Source organism: Microcaecilia unicolor, chromosome 2 (genome assembly GCF_901765095.1).
Source record: "Microcaecilia unicolor chromosome 2, aMicUni1.1, whole genome shotgun sequence".
Lineage (NCBI taxonomy): Eukaryota > Metazoa > Chordata > Amphibia > Gymnophiona > Siphonopidae > Microcaecilia > Microcaecilia unicolor.
Window position 1 is genome coordinate 350,612,327 of NC_044032.1, and position 16,665 is coordinate 350,628,991.

At 46.3% G+C, this 16,665-nt stretch overlaps 1 protein-coding gene across 2 annotated transcripts in view; it reads right to left on the reverse strand.

Moving 5' to 3' along the window:
* Nucleotides 1-312: 312 nt before the first annotated feature.
* Nucleotides 313-16,665, reverse strand: part of IDUA (iduronidase alpha-L-) — a 225,068-nt gene continuing 208,715 nt past the window's right edge. For both annotated transcript variants that reach the window (XM_030194465.1, XM_030194464.1), the window contains 3 exons: nt 16,115-16,191; nt 3,711-3,811; nt 313-596 (listed from right to left, as the gene is read on the reverse strand). In XM_030194465.1, the coding sequence (XP_030050325.1) occupies nt 496-596; nt 3,711-3,811; nt 16,115-16,191 (279 nt within the window). In that variant the 3' untranslated portion in view covers nt 313-495. The remainder of the gene's footprint in view (nt 597-3,710; nt 3,812-16,114; nt 16,192-16,665) is intronic.

Genomic DNA, 16,665 nt, shown 5'->3' on the forward strand with positions numbered 1-16,665 from the left:
GAAAAGCTGCAGAAATCACAGCGCTAATTACGCCACAGATTTGTACATCAGTTCAGGAGCTGGTATAAATGTGATATTTGTGTGTGAACCACTCTGCCTAAGTGAAGGCTTAAGTGGTATATCAAATGTGTTAAATATACACTTGCAACTACATGCATTTTAAAAAATGCATGTAAATTACAACTCCACCCTCGAGCCCACCCCTGAACACACCTTTTCCTGAATTCTGTACAAGTGAGTGCATTCTTGTCCTTGTGCATACTTGTATGTGGAAATGTTATGAGCAGCATTGTACACACATGCACTGGCATATCTGTGTGAAAAAGTCTTTATTAAATTACCCTCTATACATCAGTGCTTGGTTTATTTAAAATTGGCAGCATGCTTAATAACAAGGTTTATTAATACAGTGATCAATTTTCACTTCTGAAAAAGAAAGAAAAAATATGCAGCTGAGAAACATGATTCTTTTTCCTTTTTGTTCAGTGCAACTTGCTACGGTGTTTCGATGTACTTCACCGGTATAGAGAATAGTCCTGGCTTGCCCCAGTAGTCGACAGCACGAATTCTATAGAAGCCAGACACGGAAGAACATTCTACAAAGAAACAAACAGAATTGTTAAATTCATTCATTCACATATGATGATTATTTTCAGTATCTCTCTACTAAAATTACATAATTTGTTGAGCCTCCTTCTTACGTTCAATCTCAGGGGCAGACTGATGGTGATCTGCGTCTCCAGGCAGTAAAGGTCATTGGGCCCCTGGCCACTGCCTGCCACCCCCCCCCCCCCCGCTACACCATTGCCCCCCCATTGCAATGCTGCTGCTGCTGCCACCACCCCCTTCCACCACAATTGCCACCCCTGCACACTACAGACCCCCCAAGCCTCAGAGGGCCCTCCTCATTCCTACCTTGAAGGTCCCTGGTGGTCTAGTGGCCTCTGCGAGGGCAGGAAAGAACCTCACTTTTTCTTGCCCACTGCCACAACTCTGCCTATCGCTGTGTTTTCAAAATGGCTGCCGAGACTTCCCGCGGGTCTCAGCCGTCTCACAAGACTGCCGCAGAAAGTCTCTGCAGCCATTTTTAAAACACAGCAGCGCTGGGCAGGAAAGAGTGGGGTTCTTTCCTGACCCCTGCAGAGGCCACTAGACCACCAAGGCCCTTCAAGGTAGGACCAGGGAGGGCCCACTGAGGATCAGGGGGCTATAATGTGCGTGGGGGGGGAGGAAGAGAGAGACAGCCACTGGGCCCCCTAGAGCCTCTGGGTCCTCGAGCACTGCCCAGTTCCCATATGGTCAGTCCGCCCCTGCTTCATCTCAACACCCCCCTTTTCTCTCCATAAAACCTTCTCTGACCTCTGCCCATTCAGCTGAGGAAGCACCAGTGCCATTCCAACAATGCCTACCAGGATCACACACTACAACTTACCTGTTCACTTTTCTTTTCCTCTGCCCTCTTTTCCAGAAGAGATGGCTTATGATCCCTATCACGAATTCCCATGGTGAAGCACAGAAGCACTACAACATGGCCCACAGGCAGACAAGGGCAATCACTAAATGGATTTTTGTCCTGTGAAAGACACACTTCAGGTGGCTGGACAGGTCAGGGGTGAGCTCCTGTAGCACCCATCCAAGGCATGTGACATTTTCCTAGCCTGATCTACATTCCATAACGTAGCCTTGATCTGCAGGCTAACTCCTCCAGAGGGTCTTCAGCCAAGAGTCCCCAGATGATGAGTAGAAGGAGGAAATCCAACAGTTGGAACCCCAGAATCCCCAAGAAAATGGGAAGGCAGTAGTAGTAGGAAATAACCTATTTCACAGACATTTCTAGCTAGTGCATATTTATTTATAGTAAACAGCTACATCCAGTATATATCTGTGCTTGCATGGGAATCCATGGGCTTGCACCATTGGTAAAAGGCAGAGTGCTTCAGGCTTTCCACTCATGGATTTCATTGAAAAGGAATCAGATCAGATGCCACACTAGACTTGGATACAGTTTCTCCCTCTTCTACCCTCTCTAAGGTGCAAAGTTGGGAAAGATTAGAGGTCCTGGTCTTTCTCTGTGCTGGTGAACCTCGGGGGAGGGGGGAAGAGAAAAAGGAGATAAACGCTTAACTGAATTAATCCAATGAGGAATTCTCCCCACAAAATGCTCCATAATGGTGGTAACCAAAATATTAGGCCTGATATTCAAAATTATTTAAATGGTCAGGAAAGGCTCCTGGTCAGTTAAATCACCAGTCTAGGGCTAACTGCGCACTTTCAGCAGCACTTAACCAGACAGTGCTACTGAGAATGCCCAGTTAGCGCCCAAGCCGGAAAACAACTATTCAAGGTTTTCTAAAAAATTACCACCCCTTTTCTAAATAGAGATCCTGTGTTCATCCCACAGCTTTTTAAATTCTGTCAATGTTTTTGTCTCTACCACCTTCCTCGGGAGGGCATTTCAGGTATCGCCCACCTTCTCCGTGAAAAAGAATTTCCTGAATTACTCCTAAGTCTACCACCCCACAACCTCAGCTCATGTCTTCTAGTTCTACTTACGGGCATAGCAAGATATATTTAGTTTGGTTTAGTCTGGGCATTTCTAAGCTGCTTCTATTCCCCATAGGGGTTTTAGGCAACTTACAATCTGTAAATAAATTCATACATCATCTGTTCACTCATCAGTTGTCCAGGAGAATGCTAAATTTGGGGGGGGCTAAGTCCTTTTACAAAGGCATGCTAAAAAGCGGCCTGTGCTGCCGCTTTTCTCTTCTTTTTTTAATGGCCACACGCTAATTCCCCTGTTAGGGCGTGGTCATTACTGCAGGAGCCCTTACCGTCACCTATTTAGGAGGTGGTAATGGTGCCCATCCTACTCGGGTAGTACATGGTAATGTGCCTGCGCAACCTGATTAGCGCGGGCACACCTGCTCTCTGCCCACATGCTGGAAAAAAAAAATATTTTGCAGAAAAGGATTAGTGCATGCTAAACAAAAAACTAACATGGGACGCCTCAGTGCATCCTGAGGTACTGCCCTTTCATCACACGGTAGGCCCACGTTAGGCAGAGCTGCCGAGAGACTGGGCCAGGCCCGGGGCAAAGCCTCCACTGGGGCCCCGCCCCCCTGAGGTCGCCGGCACTGCTCCCCCCTCCCCCCCCCCGAGGTCGCTGCCGCTCCCCCCCTCCGTCCGCCACTGGGCTGGGTCCCCTGCATTGAAATCACAGCGCCTCTCACCTCCGTGTGAAAGCGCTGCAGGCAGCAGGGCAAGCAGATCACCTTCCTTCGGCCCTCCTTCCCTCCTTGTGTCCCACCCTCGTGGAAGTTACGTCAGACGAGGGCGGGACACAGGGAGGGAAGGAGTAGTAGTAGTAGTAAGGAGGCCCAAAGGGAGGCGATCTGCTGCACTGCTGCCTACAGCGCTTTCACATGGAGGTGAGAGGCGCTGTGATTTCAATGCAAGGGACCCGGCCAGGTGGCAGACGGTCGACGACGGAGGGCAGGTGGGACTACAGTGCCGGGCCCCCCTTGGAGGCCCGGGCCTGGGGAATTTTGTCCCCCCTGCCCCACTTCTCGGCGGCTATGACATTAGGCCTACCGTGCACCTTAGTAAAAGGGCCCCTCATTTACCAACTGTTTGCGCGTACACAAGCTTTTTCTTTTCTCTTTTTTTAAAGCTCTACTTCCTTACCAGAAGTATTAAGAAATATTTTTTACCTGGACTATACACAAATAAAGTAAATACAATATTCTTGGCATTTATCCGTCGATAAATGTTTCCATCTTCTGAAAATTCAACTTCAAAAGTTTTCAAACATCTGCAAATGATATAGCCAGGAAAAAAAATGTTAGCCTTTCTTATGCTTATCAGTTTTTTTGGAGATTAGAAAATATGAAAATATGCAAGGAATCAGAAGAGAAACATTGTGGCAATGTGCGTAATTCCAGCATCCTCGTGGCTGTTATTACAATTACGTTAAATATGAAAGTTAATTTGCTCACAGTTTTAAATCTATTATTTTTTCAAAATTGTGACTGGCCTATTTCCTTTCTAGTCCCTCTGAAAAAGAAATCTGATTCATTTTTTATGAACAAGCATGCATTTTCAGTTTTTTTTAATAGCAGCTCTGTGTTCATACTGCTCAACAGCAATGAGGAATTTATAAAGCAGATTTGAAAGTGAAACCATATAATTTATTCACTTAAGAAGGCATGTTTAAGGACCCTTTAACTAAAGTGTGGTACGTTTTGGCACTTACCACACCTTAAGAGCAAAACCTATGAAGCAGTACTGGAAAGCCTGTGTGGTAAATGCAGGAGGTGTGCCCTGTATCTGCCCTGTCTTTAGGGCAGAAAGCTACTATATGGACACCACGTTACATGCATTCATAGATAATGTGAGGGCACCCACACAATCTGCCAATGCATGTAATACGGTGCTATGCCCATATCCTTCATCTTCCCCCCCCCCAAACAGCAACAACCTCTCTGGATCATTCCCACTTCAATTACAACTCCATACCCTGATCATACTTCCCCAGTCTCCCCTAGCCCCAACACACCTCCCTGATCACGAATGCCCCCTGATTCAAGGACACCCCTTGAGCACCTGATGCCCCTGTTGCCAAGCCCTGCTCCCATGGGGAAGCCCTGGTCTGATAGCCAGTGATCCCAATTTTCCCTCCCCCCCCCCCCCCACTTACCACATTCTTTCTTGCCCTCCCCTGACCCACCCGTGTTACCTCTCACCTACCCATTCCTTGGTGTCTAGTGTACAGGGCAGGAAAGGTCCCCTAGCTGCTCCTGCCCTGGCTGGGTTCAGAATTGCATAGCTGATCCCCAGCAGTAGTCTCACGGTACTAGGGGTCAAACCCCTCTTTTTGAACGTGGGGCAGTAGTGGAGGGGGGTCCACTCCTGTCCTATAAACTAGACAGCAAGGAACGTCTAGTTCAGAGGCTGGCATGGGTTGGGGAGTTTGGGAGACCAGAGTACATTGGGAGGGGGCAGGACTGGGATCACTGGCTACAGGGACAGAAAGAGAGAGTTCTAGTGTTGAGGGTCCAGTGATCAAGGGGGTGTGGTTGGAGAAGGGGGATCAGGATGTATGTGATTCTGGTTAGTATTTATCAAGGGGTATGATTGGGGTTGGGGAGGATCAATGATGATCGGAGTGGAAGGGCATGTAGGAGCTGTCAGGAATTAGCCTCCAAAGATGTGGCTGCATTACTGGACTGCCATAGTATGGCTGCACTTAGTCACCTCTTGAGACAGCACTTCTGAACATCTCACTGTGAGTAAATTACCTGTGATTTATTCAATAAAAGAGATTTCAGAAAAATAATAGAGACTTCAGCTGTGACTGGTGTGCCAAGGTTATACTTTCAAGATATCAAGACTTTGTAGTCAAACAAGGCCTGAGAGGCTTGAACAGTAAAAAACAAAAAAGTAAAAACTAAATAGCTATTGAGGAGTTGAAGTTGCAGCAGGACAATCACGCTTTTAAAAGAACCATCTGATCTGAACTGCATTTAAAGAAAACAGCAGAAGAGTTAAGTGTGTGAAAAGGGAATCAAGTAATTCTGCTTGTATTGTCTGGATGTTAATTGATTTGCATTCAAGAGAACCTGCAGCTAAGAAAAGCAATGTTGGAACTGTTTAAGTGTGTTTAGTAGAAAAGCTACTAATCTGCATTCAAATGAACTGTAGCTAAGAAAGGCAAGGCTTGGGACCATTTTAAAATGCATTTATTAGAAGAGTGGAGCTTGTGAAAAAGCAGAAGTTTTGTGGAGGTTTAAACTCAAACCAGTGTTTAAGAGACTGTGCTAGCCAGCTCTGACCGCATTTCTAAGAGTGACTGAGTTAAGTGCCCTCCTATTGTTTTTCTAAGTATTTTTCCCTGCACAGAAGCAACCCCCTCCCATCTGGGTCTCAGTAAGCAAAGGCAGCTAAAGAATCAGAAAGAGAAAAAACTGTTTTTGTCTTGGCAAACCTCTGAACATTTTAACCTTTAAGCAAGTATAAGAAGTTTAAGAAATGAAAGTAGTTAATGTGGCTGTCACAGAATTGATCAGGAACTTTAAAACAGGACATCAGAGTGAGACAGTCTTCCAGCTTGAGTTTCACACCTCTGTGCTAATCACTTCGAAGATGCTTGGAAGTTCCCCCTCCCCAGGGTTGCCAGGTGGAAAAATTTTTTCCCACCCAATCGAGCCCAAATCCAGCCCAAAACCCGCCCAAAGTCAAACTCCGCCCCTGACACCCTCACCCCCACGTTATCACCCCCGCCCCCGCCGTCATCACCCCCGCCCCCGCCGTCATCAGCCCCACCTCCCCCGTCATCGGCCCCGCCCAAAACGTCACTAGCCCCGCCCAAAACGTCACTAACCCCGCCCCCCGTGGCCGAAAAAACCGCTTTTAAAACCGGCCAAAAGACCCAAAAGGAGCCCAAAAAACCGCAACCCGCCGCGGGCAAAAATTTCCCGCGGCGGGTCGCAGAAAACCGCCCAATTGGGCGGTAGAACCGCCCACCTGGCAACACTGCCCCTCCCCTCTTCCTCCAGCCCAAGTCAGAAATCTGAGCCCTGAAGATCTCCAGGGCAACAGGCTGAAGCAATTACTTGGTAGGATACTGATTGAGGGAGAACTATGACTCAGAGCTACTCTCCCATCTCCTCTGCTCATTAACTTATCACTGAAACCTGATCCAGTATTGGTTTCAGCAGCTTGAAAGGCAGATTGCTCCTTTACCCAGTACAAAGAAAGAAGCCACTGCAGCAAGCGAGTCCCAGCACAGCGTTCATACAAGAACAGACTCCTCGCTTAATAAAGCTCTGGGGGGAGGTGGAAGAAAATATGCATATTGCTTCAAAGGCAGGGGCAGACAATGACACCTGTCTGTCATCAATTAAGACCAGCTATGCACGCTATCAGCAAAAGACAGAAGAGTATTACCAGTTCTTAGATGAGGCAAATACAGATCAGAGGCCCAGATGCATCAACCGTACGTAACAAAAATTACAAACGTTAAAGTCCGAACCGAATTTAAAAAAACGAACAATGCTCAAAAAAAACAATTTGCACAAGTTTGGTGTGGATTTAAAAAGTACAATGTATCAATGCTGTTCGGTAATCGGCCCTTAAATCATGTGCAGAGCAGCCAAGCGTTATGCTGGCTGCTCTGCGCATGCCAGAACCGTCAGAACAACAACAACAAAACCCCCACAAACACGTGGCTCCCCGCTCCCTGCTGCATCCCTGAAAAATAAACATACCTTAAAAAAGGATCGGGAGGGGGCAAAGGCGCTCTTCAGAAGCGTCCTGTATGGACGGCCTTGCCCCCCCCCCCCCAGATCGCCCCTGTTCCACGCGTCCGCCCTTCACTAAATTAAAAACTGAAAATAAAAAGTTAAACTTTAGCAGCGCCGGGCCCCCCTCCCTTCCTGTGTTCATCTTCTTCTTTTCCCAACACTGCTCCGCCTCCCGCCATCCTCCACCCCTTGCTCCGCCCCCCCCCGAGTTCATCGCCGCCGTTCCCCCCCCTCCAAAGGACCCCCCTCCGCCTTACCGGCCGTGCAGCGCCTCTCACCTTTGTGTGAAGGCGCTGCACGAGATGAAACAACGGATCGTCGCTCCCTTCTGCCTCCACCGACGTCTCTCTCCTACTTCCTATGCACGCCCTCCGCTGACGTAGGAAACTTACATCAGAGGAGGGCGTGCATTACAATGGTAGTTACTTCGTTTTCTTTAGCTGCTTGCTTCATTGGAAAAAGGCCTTTAATGCATGCAACGGTTGGGAATTTCGTTCGTTAAAGGGTTGTTAGAGGGTCCCTAAGGTTTAGTGCATCTAGCCCAGAGTCCTTTGAGAAAGACATTCCAAGAAGACAAAGACCAAAAGCGTAGCACAGAAGTAGCCAAAGCTGAAGAGAAAACAGCAAATGCAATTGTAGATCCACAAGACAGTATCTCCCTGCGTCCTCACTCTTCTAAGCATTCGTCCAAAAGCTCAAGATCCTCCAGGTCACGTGCAACAAACTGCTCCAGCCACTCGAAAGTTAGCGTGGCGGCCCTCCAGGCGAGGGCCTTGGCAGAGATGGCCAAAGCTCGCCACCACATCATTGAACAAGAAACCGCCCTGAAGCAGAAGGAGCATACAGAAGGGCTGAGGCTGCATGTAAAAGGGCTAAACTGGAGATTATGATAGAAGCGCTCCAGCAAGACAAAGAAATGGTCGTGCTTGAGGCAAAGGCCAAGGTTCTCAAAGTTGCTTTAGGTCAGAATGACAGAAAGAACCGACTTAGCCACTTAGCCTCCGAAGACTGTGCTCTACGAACCAAAACTTATGCGCTGGCACACACTCCACCACCTACCAGTTCATTGGAGCATTTCAAGTCAGATGAACCCTCATATCCTGAGGAACCCGATCCATTCTCAGCAGAGTCCAATGTACCTGAAATGAGCGAGCCCAAGGCAAAATGCGCCACAGAGGCAGGCCCGGACGACAGTGATCCACACGCATGTATGCACACGGATGCAGTACCACTGGGACTTGCTCCAGAAAGATGCACTAATGGAGACGCTCCATTTCAGCCACAGAGTCTGAGCCTTCACACAGGGTGGAGGCAAAAGAGACCCGAGCAAGAACGCTCCTCACAGAGTCTGAGCCTTCACACAGGGTGGGGGCAAAAGGGACCCGAGCAAGAACGCTCCTTGCAGAGTCTGAGCCTTCACACAGGGTGGGGACATAAGGGACCGGAGCAGTCGCTCTCAAGCAGGATATCGGCTGAACTCCCTTGGCCTAAACCAGAGGGAGCTGGACAGCCACACTCCTCATCAGGCGTCAGAGAGGCGCAAGCCAACTAACCAGCAGCGACGTCAGCTGCTCGAAACCACAGCAAGAAATGAGCCAGCAGAGTATCTGGCTATTAAAGATCTGGGGAGCGCAGAGCTTACCCAGTCCAATGACCGCCCTGTGCGTTACAGGGCATGGAAATCCGATTCCAAGGATGCCATAGCGAGTATGAGGCTTACTCCTAAGCAAGAGATGTATACTATGCCACACGGGCTGGGAAAGGAAACACCCGCACGTGTAGAAGACTTGAATTCAGATCATCTCGCCAAAGATTGCGAAGTACTTATCAAGTGTACAGAACATGGCAGCAACCAGAGCATCTATGCCTTACACCCAGATGATGCCGAACCGAACTCTAACACCGAGTCGAATTATGGCAGGGAGACAGAAGAAGAGAAGGCAGCAACATTCCAAGCCACTCCAAGATGCACGAAGGTGTGCGAAGGAGACCGCGATCATGCACCAAGACGTGCCTGACCGAAGTGCACCTTGAAGGACGACGTGACAAAGCAGCCAAAACGTACGTTGTCAAAGATGAGCAGAGCAACAGGTCTCCCACAAGATCAGAGTGCTATGACCTGTTCGACATCCACCAAAACTAGTCCTCAGACAGCATCAAAACTTGTGCAAGGGCCGTACAGACGGCAGGGCAAGCCGCAAGCAGTTACGCGATAGAGACTATGAATGGCAGCACTGCGCCACGGTCACCCACCTGGGTCGAATGTGACCAGATACCAGATGACAAGGGTGAGATTCCCACACTACAGGCTGCCTGGAATCACCCTTATCTGAGGCCCATAACCGACCAGTTTGCACACTTAAATCCAGATGCTGAGATCTCGCTCTTGCTGGACAGAGATGTACCAGACCACCTGGACATCTGTGAATTATGCAAGAGCCCATGCAGTGCTCTCTATGCACACCCACTCAACTTGGGTTGGACAACAGTAGGCGACATCTGCCTCAAGCGAACAAGAAAGTCAAATGTCAATGTACTTTCCACCAATGGCCTAGAAAGCAGGCACTCTTCCTTGTTCGAACCATGTACCAACCATTTAACCACCAAAGAAGCTCCTGCCCAGAAGGAACAGAGCATTGTCCCAACACTCTACAAGACAGTCTCTCCAGCAGACTTAGGAGAACACCCGGGAAACTCAGTGTTCCAGACCACCAAAAATGGAGACGAACCTGCCTTCTCCATAAAAGATAAAGAGTTCCTGAACATGATGAACAAAGAGTTCAGTGAAGATGAGTCATTCCTTTCAGTAGACCGTGCTAGAGACCTGAAGGACCTAGACTTAGGTGTGGACACACCCTCATTTCAACGCAGCTTTGGCCTAAGCTGGGGCCCAAAAAAGGACATCTTCACCTTTTGGGTCTCCACCCAAGTACAGCAGCGCACCCAACGAAGCATCTTGTCTACAGTGAATGGCCCGTTTGACCCACCACCAAGATCTCGCTTCTTGGACCACCCGAGGAAGCACAAGCACAGAGAGTCGCCATCCTCCCATGAAGACCAGAGACTCAAAGACTCTCTCTCTCTTTTGTGTTGTCTAGTGTTGTTGTTGTCTGTCTCGGGACAAAGGGTGAGTCAGAGAGGGATCACGACTCACCCTTTGTCCCGATGGTCAGCTGCTGTGCTGGCTACTGTCTGTATTGTTTCTTTCCTGTGTGTTTCAAGCCTCACTTTGGGTTCTGTGTATTTCCTGCCTCTGTCCTGTTTATAAAGAAGTGTAGCACTTCTGCCTTGTTCTAGTCTGTGTACCTGTGGGTCAGCTTTGTGTCCTGCCTAGTCTGCCTTGCTTGTTCTAGTCCCCTCTACCTTAGCTTCAGCCTTAGTTCTGTTGTTGGTCTGTGTGGGTCAGCTTTGTATCCTGCTTGTGTCTGCCCTGTTTGTCTTCAGCTCCAGTCCCCTTCCTGCTTGTGTCTGCCCTGTTTGTCTTCAGCTCAAGTCCCCTTCCTGCTTGTCTCTGCCCTGTTTGCTTTCAGCTCCTGTTCCTGCCAAGCTTGTTTGAAAATCCTGAATCCTGCTTGAGTATCCCGAATCCGGTTCCTGCCAAGCTTGTTCGAGTATCCTGAATCCTGTTCCTGTAAAGCCAAGTCCGGCCCAGCATCTAGTTCCAGCCAAGGCATGTTTGTTAGTCCAGTCCTGCCTGGGAGGTTTTGCCTCCTGCCGCCGCTCGACGACAGTAGACCAAGGGCCCACATTGTTCCAGAGTTCGTGACTGTTTGTTTAAAGCCTGGGATCGTGACAGCAGGTGGACAGCCTGAATGCAAATAATGGACTTTGCATGCTATTAATTTGATAAATTGTGATATTAATGATAGTGGTATCTACCTATACCAGGCGGGGAGTGTTCTGTCCTCTGACAGCCTCGCACCAGTTCATAATGTGATCCTAAAATGTATGTAATGCTTTTACTGTTATTCTCATTTCTAAGGACTATCATCGCTGCAGTTCTCACTGCAAAGATACGTGAGCGGGGGGGGGGGGGGGCAGAGCAAGATGGCAGCAGCAACACCACACCGCAAGTGACCTCGAGAAGTTTGCTGGAGATAAAACCTTTCTCAAATTTTCTTTTTCCTCTAGACTAGAAATATTTTCTACTTACTTGTATCCTACGATGCCTCACACAAAGAGAAAGGCGTTTATTAGAACCGGAGCCCAGCCAGTTCTTACATCTACACCAACTCAACAAACGATCAAAGGATTTCTCGCGAGAACCAATTTGATAGCGTCGGGAGGTCCTGCTGAGCTACAAGCGCAAGGAGAAGCTGAGCTCCAGGGACAGGACATTTCGTTGTCCCCTCTGACGCGTTCTCCACAGCCGCAACTGGCTGGGGCCAGCCATAGAGGTGAACCACAATCCCGCGAAGACGGAGGAGCGGTGTCTCAACTGGGCCCTATTGCGGAATCTCTAGCCGAGGTCCTTTTACCATCTAAGGCTCAAACAGAGCCGGTAACGCTTGAGGCAATATGGGGGATACTCCAGACTGTCTTGTCATCAACAAGTAAGATAGAATCTCTTGTGAATAATGTTCAGACTTTATCTTCTGCTTTTGCCACGATGAAAAGTGATGTTACAGATAAGATAAACCATTTATCTGATGAAAATATTAAGTTGAAGGAAACCACTGTAAAACTGATACAAGATAACACTCTGATACATAGTAGATTGGAATATTTTGAACATTTTAATAGGAGGTTAAACCTCTGTTTATTGAATTTTCCTAGGACTCCAATCTATACTCCACTGGAAATTTTTAAAAGATATCTAATAGAGAATTTGAAATTTTCTGAAGATAACATACCTCCGTTGAATAAAATATATTATCTTCCAGTAAAAAAGGTGAAAGAAGACGAACAAAACCTTCAACAGGAGCAACGCGATCTTAATGTATCAGATCTATTAGAATCTTCATTAACAGAAATAACTGAGCGCCAAACTCTTTTGGTATTATTTATATTCCAGCAAGACTTGGAATCTGTTAGGAAACTTGCATTGAGGAATTTACAAACCCCATTTTATGGGAAAAAAATCTGGGTGTTCCCAGATGTTACTAAGCAGACTCAAGCTAGGAGAAAAGAGTTTTTTTGGCACTGCGATCTGCAACTTTAGCTCTGGGAGCTTCATTCAACCTGAATTACCCGTGGAAATGTAACATCAAATATTTAGGGGTTAAATATATTTAATTCCTGAACACTTAAAACAATTTATTACTCAGAAAAAGATAATTTAATGCATGCGGAGACTAGGCAGTAATGATTAGCCTTGAGCATTAGATCAGAGAGACAGAATGGGAATAAATGGTTTAATTTTGCTAAGCTGTGCTTATTTAAAATATATTTTTGAATCTCATCTCCTGAGTATGTGAAGGCTCCAACCCCCACTCTTATTGTGGTCCAATACAATTGTATAATTTTTCTTTTATTTTCCTTTGGATTTACCACCTTGAATTTATGTACTGTTTTTCTTACTCAAGATGTAAAATGCTTGTAAAACTTGAAATTGATAAATAAATTATATTTAAAAACAAGATACGTGAGCAAGGCATTGTGTGTAATGTAGTTCACAGGCAATGCAGCCACACTTGTCTGTCTGTATAAGAATGGTTACCACTGGTAGTGAGGCTGCCCAGACCTTCTCTCTCTCTCAGCCAAGCTTGGCTCCTTTGTCTACCTGCTATCATTTCCTGGTCATTCTTAGTATCTCTGTCCTGAGAGGTCAGCCAGGTATGATCTTTCCCTCCAATCGAGGGCCATCCTCTTGAACCTCCCTTGCCAACATATGGCAGGCTCTGTCCCGATTGGTCTTTGCCTCCTCCTCCCTGGGCTTGCGAGCCTTCTTGACCTGCCTGGCCATGAGGCATTCACCATCTTGCTTCAGACCAGCACTTGCCCTGCTTCCAACTCCCTGGAATGAATTTGGTTTTTTACCTTGAAAATATCTCCTCCTTAATGAGATATCACACATTCCAGTCACCCAGCTCTGAGATACTTCTATCTGCTCAACTATTTCTCACCTCCAACCACTGAAACAGCTCTCAGAATTACGGAGTCTCTGTGCCCTGGGGCAGCACTTCTGAACATCTGACTGTGAGTAAATTACCTGTGATTTATTCAATAAAAGAGACTTCAGAAAAATAATAGAGACTTCAGCTGTGACTGGTGTGCCAAGGTTATACTTTCCTTCAAATTTCTAATGACCTTTATAAATCACCAATATTTTTATACAATTATCAACATGTGTTGATAATTGTATAAAAAATATTGGTGATTTATAAAGGTCATTAGAAATTTGAAGTTAAGTAATAATTGACCAAGTGAAGAAGTTCTTTAACCTTTGATTGAGTAGTAAGGTTATACTTTCAAGATATCAAGACTTTGTAGTCAAACAAGTCCTGAGAGGCTTGAACAGCCCCAGCAAAGAGCAGTTCTCTCCCTCTTTCCTCTCACGCTTGTACAGCCTGTAAAGGGTAGTGAAGGGAAATCTTGCCTCACCAATCTACTACATTTCTTTGAAGGGGTGAACAAACATGTGGATAAAGGGGAGCTGGTTGATATTGTGTATCTGGATTTTCAGAAGGCGTTTGACAAAGTACCTCATGAAAGACTCCAGAGGAAACTGGAGAGTCAAGGGATAGGAGGTAGTGTTCTATTGTGAATTAAAAACTGGTTAAAAGATAGAAAACAGAGAGTAGGGTTAAATAGTCAGTATTCTCAATGGAGAAGGGTAGTTAGTGGGGTTCCCCAGGGCTCTAAGCTGAGACTGCTGCTTTTTAACATATTTATAAATGACCTAGAGATGGGAGTAACTAGTGAGGTAATTAAATTTGCTGATGACACAAAGTTATTCAAAGTTGTTAAATCGCAACAGGATTGTGAAAAATTACAAGAGAACCTTACGAGACTGGGAGACTGGGCGTCTAAATGGCTGATGACGTTTAATATGAGCAAGTGCAAAGTGATGCATGTGGGAAAGAGGAACCTGAATTATAGCTATGTCATGCAAGGTTCCACGTTAGGAGTCATGGACCAAGAAAGGAATCTAGGTGTCGTCGTTGATGATACGTTGAAACCTTCTGCTCAGTGTGCTGCTGCAGCTAAGAAAGCAAATAGAATTTTAGGTATTATTAGGAAAGGAATGGAAAACAAAAATGAGGATGTTATAATGACTTTGTATCGGTCCACGGTGCGACCGCACCTCAAATATTGTGTTCAATTCTGGTCGCCGCATCTCAAAAAAGATATAGTGGAATTAGAAAAGGTGCAGAGAAGGGCAACGAAAATGATAAAGGGGATGGGACGACTTCCCTATGAGGAAAGGCTAAAGTGGCTAGGGCTCTTCAGCTTGGAGAAAAGGCGGCTGAGGGGAGATATGATAGAGGTCTATAAAATAATGAGTAGAGTTGAACGGGTAGATGTGAAGCGTCTGTTCACACTTTCCAAAAATACTAGGACTAGGGGGCATGCGATGAAGCTACAATGTAGTAAATTTAAAACGAATCAGAGAAACGTTTTCTTCACTCAACGTGTAATTAAACTCTGGAATTCAGGAGGTTAGCTTAGCGGAGTTTAAAAAGGGTTTGGACGGCTTCCTGAAGGAAAAATCCATAGACCGTTATTAAATTGACTTGGGGAAAATTCACTATTTCTGGGATAAGCAGTATAAAATGTTTTGTACAATTTGGGGATCTTGCCGGGTATTTTTGACCTGGATTGGCCACTGTTGGAAACAGGATGCTGGGCTCGATGGACCTTTGGTCTTTCCCAGTACGGCAATACTTATGTACTTAAAAACTTCTTCCAGGGCTTCTTGAGCTGTGAGAATAATGCAGTTACAAAGCCTTTCAATTTACCTTTTCCCTCTGTTTTTGCTAGAGCAGAGGTATCCATAAACTCCACACCTCCTTCCTCTCTGATTCCCATTCCATTAAATCCTCCCCTCCCTCCAGCTATCTGCCCTCCCCCTGATCAGTATCCATCTACCAATCCTCCCCCCCCCTCAGCCCCCTGGGATGTGTAGTCTTCCTCCTCCCGCTTCCCAGAAGGCTTCTGTCCTTGCCAGGGTTTCTGGGAGTTGTAGTCCCCCTTTCTCTAGCCTCCAGCTGTCCCTGCCCCTCCAGGAGCTTATTTTTATTTTATTTTATTTTTTGTTACATTTGTACCCTGTGCTTTCCCACTCATGGCAGGCTCAATGTGGCTTACATGGGGCAATGGAGGGTTAAGTGACTTGCCCAGAGTCACAAGGAGCTGCCTGTGCCTGAAGTGGGAATCGAACTCAGTTCCTCAGGACCAAAGTTCGCCACCCTAACCACTAGGCCACTCCTCCACTATTCTCCAAGCCTTGGGGATTTGTAGTGAAGATCCCTAAGAAATAGGGGAAGGGAAATGGAACTTGATATACTGCCTTTCTGAGGTTTTTGCAACTACATTCAAAGCGGTTTACATATATTCAGGTACTTATTTTGTACCAGGGGCAATGTAGGGTTAAGTGACTTGCCCAGAGTCACAAGGAGCTGCAGTGGGAATCGAACTCAGTTCCCCAGGATCAAAATCCACTGCACTGACCACTAGGCTACTCCTCCACATGTAGTTGGAAAAACCACAGAAAGGCGGTATATTAAGTCCCATTCCCTTTCTCTTAACTAACTTTGATTATCATCCGGTGTGTATTTTGTTTGTAAACAGGCCACAGTAGAGGCATGAAGGTATTTCCTGTTGTACTGATTGATTTCCTAAACATAACAGCATCATTATTAATTACTTACTTTGAATGTATGCATTCATCATTCCACACCACTGCAACCTGTCCAAGCATTAGAGGCATCAGACGTACCCCAGTCACCTGAAGAAAGCAAAATAACAAGTTCTACATTCAAATGTCTAGGCTACAACCTTTAAAAAATGTTCTTTTTGAAAATGACTGCATTTCCCTATCATGCTGAATATTAGCTCTTCTACTACAGTTAGAGTTCCAATTTTGCTTCAACACTCTGGTACATTGTATCAGGATTCAATTTACCTTAGCTGCAGGACTTTTGCAAAGTTACAGCTCTTTTGCTCCCAGTAGGGGTGTGCAGGGCAAACATTTTTTATTCGTGGTTTGCAGGATTTTCGTATGAGGAAAGACTAAAGAGGTTAGGGCTCTTCAGCTGGGAAAAGAGATGGAAAGGGGGACATATGATTGAGGTCTACAAAATCTTGAGTGGTGCAGAATGAGTAGAAGTACTTGTTCCACAAGTACAAAGACTAGGGGATACTCGAGGAAGTTACATGGAAATACTTTTAAAACAAATAGGAGCAAATATTTTTTCACTCA